General features: G+C 49.4%; 1 protein-coding gene across 1 annotated transcript; it reads right to left on the reverse strand.

Moving 5' to 3' along the window:
- Positions 1-4,754: 4,754 nt before the first annotated feature.
- LOC117976577 (DNA-directed RNA polymerase, mitochondrial-like) lies at positions 4,755-15,363 on the reverse strand. Its single transcript, XM_034942643.3, is given in 2 exon segments — positions 4,755-7,277; positions 7,279-15,363. Coding segments are annotated over 2 exon segments (3,366 nt in total). The 5' UTR covers positions 9,952-15,363; the 3' UTR covers positions 4,755-6,584.
- Positions 15,364-15,767: the final 404 nt, after the last annotated feature.

The raw sequence follows: 15,767 nt of genomic DNA on the forward strand, positions 1-15,767 counted from the left end.
CACTCCAGCCTGGGTGACAGAGCTAGACTCCATCTCAAAAATAAATAAATAAATAAAATAAGATTAAAAAATAAAAGGGTGAAAATCATAATGCAATTATCACAAGAAACTGTCAAAAGCCCTTAACTACACTAGTTAAAAAGAGTGCAACAGATTAACTTCTTGATATCGTAATGAAAAGGCAAACACTATGACTAACACACACCATATCAAAATAGAACATTTTCATTGCATGGCAAGAAAGAAAAGATGTCTGTGTTTTAAGCAATCAAAGAACAAAATTGAAAATGCAAGCAACTGGAAAATGGCAGTCCCTAGAAATTCTCTGTTAAAATACAGTAAACATATGACTATAAATTTTCAATATAATTTAAAGCATTCTCCTTGGTAGGTTAAAAAAATTGTCTAGATTCAAAAAGAGAGAAATATCAGTTTAACATCTGTAGGAGTCTTATTTTGGGAGTGCATACTCAGCCCCCCATCCTTTCTGTGGAAACTGCCTCTTGACAAAAGGGCAAGCCTAGACAGTCATTTTTGTCAACCACTCCCACCATGGTGTATTGGACAATTGAAGATGTCTTCACCTAAGCTGAACCAATGAGAATCTTTATCCTGAGGACCTGAATCAGAAAGCCTTAAGTCTGTAGGTAGTGGTGGGCTCTAGAACTGGAAGGCCAACTAGAGTTGGAACTGAGGTTGGCACTATGGCTAACCAAAGTTTAACAAAAGCCAAAATTATGGGGAAGCAGAAAGTATAAATAAGCAAAGGAAGCCCACTTGAAAAAAAAGGAAAATGGAATATATATGCCAACAAGAGCAGAAGCAAAAGATGCTGGTTGAGGGGCATGATAGAAAAATGAGTTCTGTTCTTGAATTTTCAGTTTCTGTGAACTCTGGCTGACTTTCTTACTTTTAAAATCATTCAGGTAATTGACTAACACTCCTGTCCCTGCCCAGTTGCCCCAATTCTACATTTTTTGAGACAGAGTCTCACTCTGTTGCCCAGACTGGAGTGCAGTGGTGCAATCTCTGCTCACGGCAACTTCTGCGTCCCAGGTTCAAATGATTCTCATGCCTCAGTCTCATGTGTAGCTGGGATTACAGGTGTGCGCCAGCACACCTAGCTACTTTTTGTATTTTTCATAGAGAAAGGGTTTCACTGGGCATGGTAGCTCACGCCTATAATCCCAGCATTTTGGGAGGCAGAGGCGGGTGGATCACGAGGTCAGGAGTTCAAGACCAGCCTGGCCAAGATGGTGAAACCTCGTCTCTACTAAAAATACAAAAATTAGCCGGGCGCAGTGGCAGGCACCTGTAATCCCAACTACTTGGGAGGCTGAGGCAGGAGAATCACTTGAACTCAGGGGGTTGGAGGTTGCAGTGAACCGAGATCACGCCACCACACTCCACCCTGGGAAGCAAAGTAAGACTCCGTCTCAAAAAAAAAAAAAAAAGAAAGAAAGGGTTTCACCATGTTGGCCAGCCTGGTCTCGAACTCCTGACCTCAAGTGATATGCCTACCTCGGCCACCAAAAGTGCTGGGATTACAGGCATGAGCCACTGTGCCCGGCCTCCAATCATACTTTTTATCAGAACAAATATTTCTTCAGCATCTACTATTTGTCAGACACTGTTCTTTGTACCAAGGATATAGTAGTAAATACAAGAGAGAAAAATCATGAATTTATTGGGGTCGAGTGGGATAATTATAATGAATATATAAACATAATTATAATGCAGTGTAGTGAATGCAATAAGCCCAAGGTACTATGAGAGAAGAATATCTTTTTTTTTTTTTTTTTTTGGGACGGAGTCTTGTTGTGTCGCCCAGGCTGGAGTGCAATGGTGTGATCTTGGCTCACTGCAACCTCCACCTCCTGGGTTCAAGCAATTCTTCTGTCTTAGCCTCCCAAGTAGCTGGGACTACAGGCGCCTGCCACCACGCCTGGCTGATTTTTGTATTTTTAGCAGAGATGGGATTTCACCATATTGGTCAGACTGGTCTTGAACTCTGACCTCAGGTGATCCATCCGCTTTGGACTCCCAAAGTGCTGGGATTACAGGTGTGAGCCACCACGCCCAGCTGAGAGAAGAATATCTTACTTGGCTTATGGTGAACTTCACCAAACATTTTATTTGAAATCGTTTAAGTAGAGTTTTGTATCTTGCAACCAAAAGAATCTGCTTGGGCCAGGTGCGGTGGTTCACACCTGTAATCCCAGCACTTTGGGAGACCAAGGCAGGCGGATCACTTGAAGTCAGGAGTTTGAGAACAGCCTGGCCAACATAGTGAAACCCCGTCTCTATCAAAAATACAAAAATTAGCCAGACGTGGCAGCGCATGCCTGTAGTCCCAGCTGCTCAGGAGGCTGAGGCAGGAGAATTGCTTGATCCTGGGAGGCAGAGGTTGCAGTGAGCTGAGATTGCACCACTGCACTCCAGCCTGGGTGACACGAGTGAGACTCCGTCTCAAAAAAAAAAAAAAAAAACCAGAAAAAACAACAACAAAAAAACCCCAGCCCTGTGCAGTGGCTCACGCCTGTTATCCCAGCACTTTGGGAGGCCGAGGTGGGAGGATCACCTGAGGTCGGGAGTTCGAGACCAGCCTGACTAACATGGAGAAACCCCACCTCTACTAAAAATACAAAATTAGCTGGGTGTGGTGGCACATGCCTGTAATCCCAGCTACTTGGGAGGCTGAGGCAGGAGAATCGCTTGAACCTGGGAGGTGGAGGTTGCAGTGAGCCAAGATCGCCCCACTGCATTCCAGCCTGGGTGACAGAGTGAGACTCTGTCTCAGCCTCCCAAAGTGTTGGGTTACAGGCATGAGCCACCTTAACATATATGTGTGTGTGTGTGTGTGTGTGTGTGTGTGTGTGTGTATTCTACAAAATTAGTGTGGTGCTCCTCCCTCCCCAGGTGTGGTTAAAAATGCAGACAGCTTACCTAGGTTAAATTTAGTCTCCATCACTCATTAACATGTGACCTAGAACATATTACATAATCTGTGTTTGCATCTGTTTTTTATTTTACCTCATGGGATTTCTGTGAAGACTCAATGGGAAATTTATATGTAGAGCTTTAGAAGTATACCTGACATTTAATAAGTACTCATCAATTGTTAGTTGCCATTTTGATTATTGCTGCGGCTGTTATGTTAATCTTGTGTGTGTTGCAATTTGAAGAAGTGTCAGCTGGGAAAGGCTGGGTAGCGGTACTTGCATGTGATTGCCGTATTTAAAGTCTGGTCCTCAGCTTTGCTAAACTAAATTTTGTTAGTATACACAGAGACCAGCTCACATGAGTCATACTAGCACATATATACCAATGTGCCAGTTATTTTGTCACAACAAATTTTATTGTCACACAGGACATTCTGGTGAAGGTATTGGCTCCACTGACTTGACGCAGCTATCAGAGACCCAAGCAGACCACTCTCTTCCCATTAACATATTCTCTTTACAAGCAGTGTAAAATATTATTATTTTTAAATTTTTTTGAGACAGAGTCTCTCTCTGTCGCCCAGGCAGGAGTTCAGTGGCGCAATCTCAGCTCACTGCAACCTCCGCCCCCCAGGTTCAAGCGATCCTCCTGCCACAGCCTCTTGAGTAGTTGGGATTATAGGCACCCACCACACTCAGCTAATTTTTGTATTTTTAGTAGAGACAAGGTTTCACCACGTTGACCAGGCTGGTCTCAAACTTCTGACCTCAAGCGATCCACCTGCCTAGGCCTCCCAAAGTGCTGGGATTACAGGCGTGAGCCACCACGCCTGGCCAAAAAATAGTAGTAACCTCTCTCTAGGCCTGCTCCCTGAGGGTGCTTACAGGTCACCTTGATTGGATTTTGGGTGTGCCCAACCCTTCAGTTTTATTTTAACAGCAGATTTCTCAGATCTGTCATTCCTGCTGATGGATAATCTCATCCATCACCTTTTGAGTGTTTTCTAATTTTATTTCTCAGAGGGAAACCTCAACTTCAGCTTTAGGGGTGCAGTCATTGCTAATATGAAAGATCATGTCAACCATTTACAAATAACTTTATTCAATTTAAAATTACTGTGTACTTTCAGCCATGATAAAATGAAGTAGTATTCCTTCAGTTGAGTCTAAAATTGTCTTCTTCCCATCTTCTTGGAATCCTTGCTATTTAGATAACTCCAGAGGGGCAAATGCTTAAAGTATTGACTCATCTACGTGAGAGAGAGTGCTTGGCACTTAAGTATGCTTTAATAGCTATCACTCTACGGAACAGATGTTTGTATGTTTCATGGGCATCATAAATATTAAGAACGATGCTATAAGGTTTAGAAAGCATTTTCCATTAATTGTTAATGCTCACTGCATGGATAAGAGAGGGAAATTCCTTGGGGGAAAATCAAGAGACATTTTTGTTTCTAACATTACTGTATTTCGATTTCAGTGCTGAAACTGGAGAGAATTAGTCTCTGATTTCTGGAATATTATATGAAAATTCTAATTACTGTAATGCTTGTGTGTCCCTTGTTCCTTATAGCTCCGTATTGAGATATGTAATGTGTAGTGATAATAGGAAACATGGTGGAAGGAGAAAGCAGGGGTGGATTCAAAGGCCAGTTCCACCTCTTCCTGGCTCAAGGATCATGGATTTACTTAGCCTCTTCGAATTTAGTTATTTAACCTGTAAAACAGAAGCTAATAAAAATGACCTCATGGAGTTATGACAATTTTTAAAAAATGTGTAAAAATGCTAGGTCAATTCCTGGATTGCAGTTAATTCTTCTTTGCATCAAATTAGAGATAGTAAGTGCTTGGTGTGGGCTATGCTCAAAAAAAGCCAATGTGTGCCTAAATTCTTTAAATTTTTGGCAAGTAAAGATTGCTTAGTGTTTCTTACCATCACATAGAAAGCTTTGCCCAGTAGGCTGGGTGCAGTGACTCATGCCTGTAATTCTAGCACTTTGGGAGGCCAAGGTGGGCTGATCACCTGGGGTTGGGAGTTCAAGACCAGCCTGACCAACATGGAGAAACCCCGACTCTACTAAAAATACAAAAATTAGCCGGGCATAGTGGCACATGCCTGTAAACCCAGCTACTTGGGAGGCTGAGGCAGGAGAATCACCTGAACCCGGGAGGCGGAGGTTGCGGTGAGCCGAGATCGAGCCATTGAACTCCAGCCTGGGCAACAAGAGCGAAACTCAGTCTCAAAAAAAAAAAAAAAAGAAAGAAAGAAAGCTTTGCCCAGTGAGACTTCAGGTCCCATATGCAGGTCTAGTGCCTGTCGATCTTTCCTATCTTCCCATGGCATTTATTCACTCATTTATTGAGGGCCCGCTAGGCACTATAAAGGCAATATGGTGTCTGACTTAAACAAGCTCATAGTCTTGTAAATGACATTGATGCAAAAACAATTACAATGTCATGGTAGGTATTACCTCTAATCAAGGCACGTTAAAGGGTGGGGGAAGGTCAGAGGGAGTACACAGTTCTGTTTAGGTAAGGGAAAGAAGCATATTAAGGAATAAGAAATCCAGGTACCCAGGGCACCAGGACATACTGGATGCCACGAAAATGAGAAATGTGCTGGTTAACTCAGGTTTCTGTACAAAACTCTTTACCTTGCTAGTAAAAGATAATTTGCTTCTGCTTGCACCAGAGAAGACAATGCTTTCAGATGGAAATTAACAAAACAAAACAGAAGACAAAAACCTCCTCTCTAGAGCTGACCTATGTCTGTTGATTAGTTTTATCATGAGCAGCTGCAGATGAAGTCAACTGAAATTCTGAAATCAGATCATGCATAGCACCAAGCTGTTTTTTTCTGGAATGAATTTTAAACTGTTGAACAAAGTCTAAATTTTAAATCCTTTGGTACATCTCCCAAATGGTCTGATTCAGTAAATTGCAAAAAAAAAAAAAAAAAAAAAAAAAAAAAAAAAAAAAAAAAGAGAGAGACAGCAAGATAGAAAGAAATGAGAATAAGAATTATAGAAAAATGAAGCTGGGCACAGTGGCTTACGTCTGTAATCCCAGCACTTTGGGAGGCTGAGGTGGGTGGATTACTTGAGGCCAGCATTCAAGACCAGCCTGGTCAATACGGTGAAGCCCCGTCTCTACTAAAAATACAAAAATTAGCCAGGCGTGGTGGAGGCGCACATCCGTAGTCCCAGCTACTAGGGAGGCTGAGGCAGAGAATCGTTTGAACTGGGGAGGCAGAGGTTGCAGTGAGCCGAGATGGCACCCCTGCACTCCAGCCTCGGTGACAGAGCAAGACGTCGTCTCAAAACACACACACACACACACACACACAAAGAAAAGGAAAAGAAAAAAGAGAAAAAAAAAGACCCTTGGCACAGTGAATCTGGGTGAATAGAGAGCATTTATTTTTCTTAGTCTTCTCAAACTTCTTTGAAGGTCTGTCTACACTTGCTGTCTCACTTTCTACCCATTCCTCAATTCACCACAACATGGCTGCTGCCTGCGCCACACCAGGTAAAGGCTCCTTCCACTTCACCAACAACTTTCTTTTTCTTTTTTCTTTCTTTTTTTTTTTTTTTTTTTGGCAAAAGAGCTTTATTTACACACTGGCACAAGGCTCGTGGGGTGTCAGCTGAAGAAGTAGGTGGAACGCTTCACCTGCTCCAGGTCGAAGGCCCCTGGCTTGGGCACCGCCTGCAGTGTCTCCTTCAGCTGGCTGGCCTAAAAGATCTTCTGGGGCTCAGAGCAGAACCGCTTGACCAGGAACCTGGACAGGTCCTGCAGGATGGGCTCGCTGTGCAAGCGGACAAACTGCTCCCGGCACACCTGGTTCATGACAGAGACATCAGCTGCGTGGGTCCAGTAACAGTCGTGCACAGAGACGAAGGTCAGGCCCTTCCTGTAGCAGTGCAGGGCGGTGAGCATCATGTGTGAGGAGTCCAGCGAGTGGATGAAGTTGGGCGGGAAGCCGTTCTTCTGCTTACGTGTGTTGGGCTTTCGGCTGTCTCCGTTGTGGGTGTAGGTGATGCTCTGAATTCCACCTCCTATTTGCTTGACCTTGGAGTCCAGGCGATACGGCTGGATGACGGGGACGCCCAGGGGTGTGACCCACTCCACCACGGAGCCCGTGTGGGAGATGAGGCGGGCGCTCTCGGTCAGCCAGTGCTGGATGGCCCGGGTCCCCGAGAACATCTCCTGTAGACTCTTGAAGACCTGGCGTACGAGATAGTGGGAGGCCTCCCACACGAATTCCTGGGGAAAGTCATTCAGCTCCCGGAGGCGCTTCTCAATCTGCAGGCGCCCGCCATAGCGGGTGACCCCCGTACACCACGGTCATCACCGTGTGCTTCACCACTTTGCGGGTGATGAAACCTTCCAGCACCTGTGCCACCCGCGTGCCCCGCTGGGCGTCTTGCCTACGGAACATCTCCACCTGCGCAGCCACGCCGCTGTACACGTCCTGCGGCACATCCGAGGGCTCCAGGTTGACGGAGGCGGCGCCCACGCTGTCGCGGCCCAGAGCAGCATAATGCTGCAGGCCGTTGCAAGAGCCGTCCTGATGGACGGGGAGGTGGGACACATAGGCGGCAGGGTCGGAGGCGCGCACAGCGTTCGCCACCTCCATACAGCAGGCCAGCGTCTGCCAGGGTTCCTCCGCGCCCATCCACCACTTTCGGCCCGTCAAGGGTTGGTCCGCGGAGTCCAGGATGTCATCTATCACCTCCTCCGCAAAGGCCAGGCGCTTCCGCAGAGGCTCCCGCTTCTTCAACCCCGTGAAGTTGACCAGGTGGATCTTGAGCCAATCCAGGCCGCGCGGGCCGAGCGGGCGGCCCTGGGCGAACTCCAGCAGGGCCCGCGCCACGTCGCTGCCCAGGTGGTTGAAGTGCGGCGGGCAGGGGTAGGTGCGGCCGCGGAAGTCCATGTTGTGCGGCAGCCAGAAGACGCGGTACCGCAGGTGCTGCGCCAGCGAGAGGCGGTACAGCGCTTCCGCCCGCAGGCTGTGCATCTCCCGGGCCACCTTCTGGCAGTGCGCCAGCTCCCGGCGCAGCCCGGCCTTGCGGGCGGGCGCGGCGCTGTGCGGCAGGTGGGCTTCAGGCGGCTGGGGCGCCTCGGAGGGCGGGGCCGGCACGCCTAGCTGGGGGCAGCCCTTGGCCTGGAAGAGCTGCAGCACCAGGTCCAGCACGCGCCCGTTGACGCGCCAGGCGCAGTTGCCCAGTTGGGTGAGGGTGTCCAGCGCGCCATGCAGCGCGGTGGGCGGGCAGGTTTCCAGCAGCTCCTGGTGCTGCGTGGCGCCTTCCACCGTGCGCATCAGCTTGGTGGGGCTGAGCAGGAAGGCACCAGAGTGCGGCGATGTCCAGGGCAGCGGGGGGCAAAGCATGGGTACATCCACCGCCTCGAAGGTCAGCGTGGGCTCCGTGGCCTTCTCCAGCAGCTGCACGTAGGCCGGGTGCGACTTCAGGATGCCGATCTGCTGGACGTTGCGAAAGGAATACACGTGGTAGACCACGGGGACAAGCCGAGAGGAGCGATGCGGCTTGTCCAGGCTGCATGGCATCTGCGTAGCCTGCACCAGCATCTCCGGCAGCAGCTTGCCCAGCTCCATCTGCACTGGCAGGGGCCAGGGCTGCTCCCGCAGGGCCTCGGGCGCCCCCAGCGCCTCCCAGTACTGCCGCGGCAAGCAAGGCTCCGGCACCTCGGCGTCGGAGGCCAGCAGGCATAGGTACTTCCTGTAGTGGTTCTGCAGCGCCTGCACCTGGCCACTGTCCCGCTGCCTCTGCACCACGTGCCGGCTGAAAGTGCGCGCACTCAGCTCCCGGGCCAGGGTGGTGAAGGACTCACCTTGGGCGGGCAGCGCCTGCAGGACCTGCAGGAGCATCCGCACCACCTCGCACTCGTCCAGCAGGCACAGGAAGGGGTACAGTGAGAACCGGCCCTCGTACACCTCGCGCTCTAGGCGGTTCTTGGTCTCCCGTAGCGCCCGGCACAGTGCTTTCTCCCATTGGTACCGCAGGGTCTTCAGGGTCTTCCGCGCGTGCGTGACCTCCTTGCTTGGCAACGTGGGCTTCTCCACGGACACCACGCACACCCTGCTGGCCAGCTCCATGTGGAGCTGCTTCTCAAAGAGGCACTGCAGGGTCTTCAGGGGCAGGTGCAGCTTCGGGTAGGACACACGCCCATCCTTGGCATACACGTCCCTGAGCAGCTTGGAGGTGTTGACCGGGGGCGGCAGCTGCGGCGGGAGGCTGAAGGTGGGCTTCACCTTGTGCACGGCCTTCAGAACAGTGGCCCGATCCTCCTCAGACAGGGGCACGGCGGTGATGAGTGCCTGCAGCTTCAGCCCCTCCTGGCTCATCTGTTCCAGACACCTTTCGATGGTCCCGGCGTCCTGGTCCTGCCTCCCCAAGCACTGGAGGGCAGCCGCATAGGACAGCAGGTCCGGGGTCAAGCCGGCATCCTTCACCATGAATAACACATACACCAGCTCCTTGAAGGCACCCTGCAGCGCCCAGCCAAGCATCACGGCGTTGTACATGTCCAGCGTGAGCAGCTTCCGCTTCTGCCGCTGGCCGTGGTGGACGACCAGCAGGTGGTGGGCGAGGGGCAGCTGGTCAGTGAGCAGGCAGCACTTGAAGAAGGCCAGGAGCCTCTGCTGCTGACCTGAGAGCTGGGCCTGCGAGTGCTGCGCCGACGGGGCCTGCTCCACATCGAGGCTCAGCTTCCCAGGGGCCTCCTGCAGCAGCCGGGCCAGCTGCTCCTCCCAGGGGCTCTCGGGGGCCTGGCGCGTGCAGTGCTCCAGACACCCGGCCATCTGCTTGCTCAGGAGCCGGGGCTCCACCTGCAGGCGCCTGGTCAGCGCCTTGAACTCCCCGCTCTGGAATGGCATCTGCAGCTTCGCCTTCAACCGCTGCATACGCATCTGCTGGGTCCGCTTATCCTTCTCCAGTCTCTTTGCCCAGCGGCCACAGGGCACCGGGGTGGCATCCTTGGCCCCCATCTGGACCTTCCTGGGTGGCTGGAGGCTACCACCTCCACTGCCACATTCTGGGAGCCGCGCCGCATCCACCCTGTTCACCACCACCTCCGACACGCTCTCAGCCTGCAGCTGCCGCACCCGCGCCTGGAGCACCTCCAGCAGCTCCACGTGGCCCCAGTCCTTCCTGCGGTCTTGGTCTTGCTCCTGGGGGCTGGCGGATGAGCTCCTCCTGGGGCCGCAGACGCCACCGACGGTCCCTTCTTTGGCGGGGAGTCCCGGGCGGCCGCAAGGCCGCAGGGCCCGTTTGAGCCCCCCCGCTCCACAACTTTCTTGTTGGTAAATACAGGGGGCATTTCTTCAGATCTTAATTGATTTTTCTATTCTCTGATTGCTTCCTCTTTCTGAGATGCTTGCTTCTCTTGGCTGCTTGGAACCATAGTCTCCTCTTTCTGCTTGCTCCTTCTTAGTTTCCTCTTGGGCTTTTTTTCCTTTGCCTGACCCTTATATGTTCGAGCTCTTAGAGATGGTCCTAAGTCTCTACTCTTCTCACCTTCACCCTCAACCATGGACATTGAAAGATTCTCCCCGGGGCCTGAAAGCTTAAGGGAATGAATAACTCCTCCTTACTCAGGCCCAGTGCCAAGGCTCAAGGCCACTTGTACCAGCAGCGTGCGTCAGCAAGATAGCAGAAGCAGGAAGACAGCTGGCTGGAGGACACATACCCCGGAAGATTGAGAGGGAGGCCGTACGGGTACTACATAGCAGACACGTCAGACTGGGACACTGCCTGTTTACAGAGGACTATAAAACCCCTGCCCCGGACTCACTTGGAGCTGACGCCATTTTAGGCCTCAGTCCACCAGCACCCAGGCGCTTATTGAGACAGCGTGTTGTTCCACACCGCCTCATGTTGTCTGTTGGCGCGCTCTGCTCTCGCGGTTCGAACGATACAAGAGCCTTGCAGACATCTCATTTTATGGCTTTCTTTACTCTTTAGAAACAAATGACTCAAAAATCTATCATCTCTGGCCAGTCGTGGTGGCTCACGCCTGTAATCCCAGCACTTTGGGAGGCTGAGGCGGGTGGATCACGAGGTCAGGAGATCGAGACCATCCTGGTTAACACAGTGAAACCCCATCTCTATTAAAAAATACAAAAAACTAGCCGGGCGTGGTGGGCACACACCTGTAATCCCAGCTACTTGGGAGGCTGAGGCAGGAGAGTTGCTTGAACCGGGGAGGTGGAGGTTGCAGTGAGCTGAGATTGTGCCACTGCACTCCAGCCTGGGCAACAAGACCGAGACTCCGTTTCAAAAAAAAAATCTATCATCTCTACCCTGATTCCTTTGGTGAGACCCAAATGCGACATTCATCTACCTTCTAGATATCACCTAGATGACTTATAGGCACCCCAAGCTCCAAAATGGAACACATCCTTTCACCTCACCATCTGTTTCTCCTCTAGTGTTACGTAGCTTATTAAATAACTTTACCATGAACTTGGTTGACCACACCAGAAACCTGGGAGGTCTCCTTCAAATTGTTTGTTCTCTCTCCTCCACCCCCAACCTGTCCATTATAATCAAATATGAAATTTTGTCACCTTGAAACCCTAAATATTTTTTTTTTAACTTTTAAAAAAGTTTGGTAAAATACACACAACATAATTTTTTTTTTTCAAGATAGGGTCTTACTCTGTCACTCAGGCTGGAGTGCGGTGGTGCCATCATGGCTCACTGCAGCCTTGACCTCCCAAGCTCAAACAATCCTCCCGCCTCAGCCTCCTGAGTAGCTGGGACTACAGGTGCCCGCCCCCATGCCCAGCTAATTTCTGTATGTTTTTTAGAGAAGGGAGGAGGGGTATCACCATCTTTCCCACGCTTGTCTTAAACTCTTGACCTCAAGCGATCCTCCCACCTCAGCCTCCCAAAGTGTTGGGATTACAGGTGTGAGCCACCATGCCTGGCCCAAGTTTACCATTTTAACCTTTTTGTTTGTTTGTTTTTTGAGACGGAGTCTCACTCTGTCTGTCGCCCAGGCTGGAGTGCAATGGTGCGATCTTGGCTCAGTGCAACCTCTGCCTCCCAGGTTCAAGCGATTCTCCTGCCTCAGCCTCCCGAGCAGCTGGGATTACAGGCATGTGCCACCACGCCTGGATAATTTTTATATTTTTAGTAGAGATGGGGTGTCACCATGTTGGCCAGGCTGGTCTCAAACTCCTGAGCTCAAGTGATACAGCCACATTGGCCTCCCAAAGTGCTAGGATTATACGCATGAGCCACCATGCCCGGCCCCATTTAAACCATTTTTTAACCGTACTATTCTGTGGCATTAAGCACATTTGCATTGCCGAATGGTGCAACCATCACCAATATCCATGTGTAGAACTTTTTCATCTTCTCTGATTGAAATTCTATACCCATTAAACATTAAATCTTCACTCCCTAGTCTTCACCCAGACCCTGGCAGCAACCATTCTACTTTCTGTCTCTATGAATCTGGTACCGCATATAAATGAAATCACACAGCAGTTGTCTTTGTGATTGGCTTCCTTCACTTAGCATAATATCCTCAATGTTCATCCATGTTGTACCACATGTCAGAATTTTCTTCCTTTTTTAAGACTGAATAGTACTACATTGTACTACATTGTATGGATAAACTGTATCTTGTTTACTCATTCATCGCTTGATGGACTCTTGGGTTGCTTCCACCTTTTGGCTATTGTGAATAATGCTTCTGTGAACACAAGTGTACAAACATCTGTTTGAGTCTTTGTTTTCACTTCTTTTGGGTATATACCCTATATCCACGAGTGAAATTATTGGATCATGTGGAAATTTTTTTATTTTTTGAGGAGCCACCTTATGATTTTCTTTTCTTTTTTTTTTTTTTTGAGACAGAGTTTTGCTATTGTCGCCCAGGTTGGAGTGCAATGGCATGATGTTGGCTCACTACACCCTCCCCCTCCCAGGTTCAAGCGATGTTCCTGCCTCAGCCTCCCGAGTAGCTGAGATTACAGGCATGCACCACCACACCTAGCTAATTTTTGTATTTTTAGTAGAGATGGGGTTTCTCCATGTTGGTCAGGCTGGTCTCGAGCTCCCGACCTCAGGTGATCTGCCTGCCTCGGCCTCCCAAAGTGCTGGGATTACAGGTGTGAGCCACCTTGCCTGGCCCATATGATTTTCTATAATGGCTGCACCATTTTACATTCCTACCAGCAATGCACAAAGCTTCCAATTTCTCTACATCCTCACCAATGCTTGTTTTTGTTTGTTTGTTTTCTGAGACAGTCTTGCTCTGTGACCCAGGCTGGAGGGCAGTGACATTGAAAGAGGAGAAAGGAAGAAACCGGTCAGGCACACAGTTAGGGTGGGTCCTTGGTTGAATTCTTTCAAACAAAAGAACAGCTTGCAGGCACAGATAAGGGAACTTGCACAGGGGGGCTTGCCTAAGACACGCCCACAGCTGCACAGATAAGAAAGGCTATGCAGGGCGGGGCGCGGTGGCTCACGCCTGTAATCCCAGCACTTTGGGAGGCCGAGGCGGGCGGATCACGAGGTCAGGAGTTCAAGACTAGCCTGGCCACCATAGTGAAACCCCATCTCTACTAAACATACAAACATTAGCTGGTCATGGTGGCACGTGCCTGTAATCCCAGCTACTCAGGAGGCTGAGGCAGGGGAATTGCTTGAACCAGGACCTGGGAGGTGGAGGTTGTAGTGAGCCAAGATGGCGGTGCCACTGCACTCCAGCCTGGGCGACAGAGTGAGATTCCGTCTCAAACAAAGAAACAAAAAAGCTATACAGGTGACTTGCCCAGACATGCCCACAATGGAAAATTCCATCCCCTGACACATGCGCAGTAAAGGGAACAAAGGAATATAGAGTAACTCAAGCTAAGGACCCGCATGCTATCTAGGAGGACAGCGTGGAGCTACCACAAATTCATGCCTTATGCAAATGCAATAGCCAGCCCTCATCAGTTTCTTATAAAAGCCTTTGAATTCAACTGTAAAAATGACAACCCTCTTCCAAGTCCCCTCTTTGCAGCAGAGAGCTTTCTTCTTTTGCTTATTAAACTTTTGCTCCAACTTCACCCTTCGTGTCCATACTCAACTTTCTTGGTTGTGAGACAAAGAACTTTGGGTGATACCTTGGACTACAAGAGACTGCTACATTGTGGCACATCGGTGACACTAACAGCATGACCATGGCTCACTGCAGCCTCAACCTCCCATGCTCAAGTGATCCTCCCACCTCAGCCTTCCCAGTAGCTGGGACTACAGGCACACACCACCACGCCCGGCTAATTATTTTATTTTTTGTAGAGACAGTGTTTTGCTGTGTTGCCCAGATATATCTTGAACTCCTGGGATCAAGGAATCCTCCCCCTTCACCCTCCCATAGTGCTGGGATTACAGGTGTGAGCCACTGAGCCCTGCTTGTTGTTTTGTTTTGCTTGAGATGGAGCCTCGCTCTGTGGCCCAGGCTGGAGTGCAGTGGTGTGATAGCTCACTGCAACCTCCACCTTCCAGGTTCAAGCGATTCTCCTGCCTCAGCTCTGAGTAGCTGAGATTACAGGTGCCCACTGCCACGCCCGGCTAATTTTTTTTTTGTATTTTTAGTAGAGACAGGGTTTCACTATATTGGTCAGGCTGGTCTCTTGGCCAGACTAGTCTGGAACTCCTGACCTCAAGTGATCCACCTGCCTCAGCCTCCCAAAGTGCTGGAATTATAGGCGTGAGCCACCGCACCTGGCTCCTGCTTGTTTTTGTAAGTGTCATCCTAATGTGTGTGAAGGAGTATCGCACTGTGCTTTTGATTTGTATTTCCCTAATTATTAGTCGTGTTGAGCATTTTTCATGTGCTTATTGGCCTTTTGTAAATCTTTAGAGAAATGTCTATTCACTTCCTTTGCCCATTTTTGGATCAGGTTGTTTAGTTTTGCTGTTTTTAAGTTGTAGGAGTTTTTTTTGTTTGTTTTTTGTTTTTTGTTTTTTTTTGAGACAGAGTCTTATTCTGTCACCCAGGCTAGAGTGCAGTGGCCCAATCTTGGCTCACTGCAACCTCCACCTCCCAGGTTCAAGTGATTCTCCTACCTCAGCCTCCCAAGTAGCTGGGATTACAGGCTTCCGCCAGCTCACCCAGCTAATTTTTGTATTTTTAGTAGAGATGGGGTTTCACCATCTTGGCCAGGCTGGTCACGAACTCCTGACCTCATGATCCTCCTGCCTTGGCCTCCCAAAGTGCTGGGATTACAGGCGTGAGCCACAGTACCAGGCCAGGAGTTCTTTATAAATTCTGAACATCAATCTCTTATCAGATATATGATTTGCAAATCATTCCTCTAAGGCTGCCTTTTCAGTTTGTTGATAGTGTCCGTTGATACACAAAAGTTTTTAATTTTGATGAAGTCCAATTTATCTATTTTCTTTTTTTGCTTGCGCTTTCGGTGTCATATCTAAGAAATTATGAAATCCGATGTCATGAAGCTTTCCTCCTATGTGTTCTGGTAAGAGTTTTATAGTTTTAGCTCTTACATTTAGGTCTTTGATTCCTTTTTTGTTAAAAATCTAATTCAGATCATGATGCTCCTCTACTCAGGAGCCTCTGATCATTTCTTATCTCAAGCAAAGTAAAAGCCAAAGTCCTTAGGCAAGGATGAAGCCCTGTGCTCTCCCCCCACCTCTCTCTAACTTTATCTCCTTCTACTTTCTCCCCAGTGCCCAAGCTGCTCACAGCCTCAGGGGCCTCCTTGCAGTCCCTCTGGCAGGCACCAGCTCCCCAGGGCTCCTTCCCTTACCCCTATTAAGTCATTGGTCAAATATCTTC

Source organism: Pan paniscus, chromosome 19 (assembly GCF_029289425.2).
Source record: "Pan paniscus chromosome 19, NHGRI_mPanPan1-v2.0_pri, whole genome shotgun sequence".
NCBI lineage: Eukaryota > Metazoa > Chordata > Mammalia > Primates > Hominidae > Pan > Pan paniscus.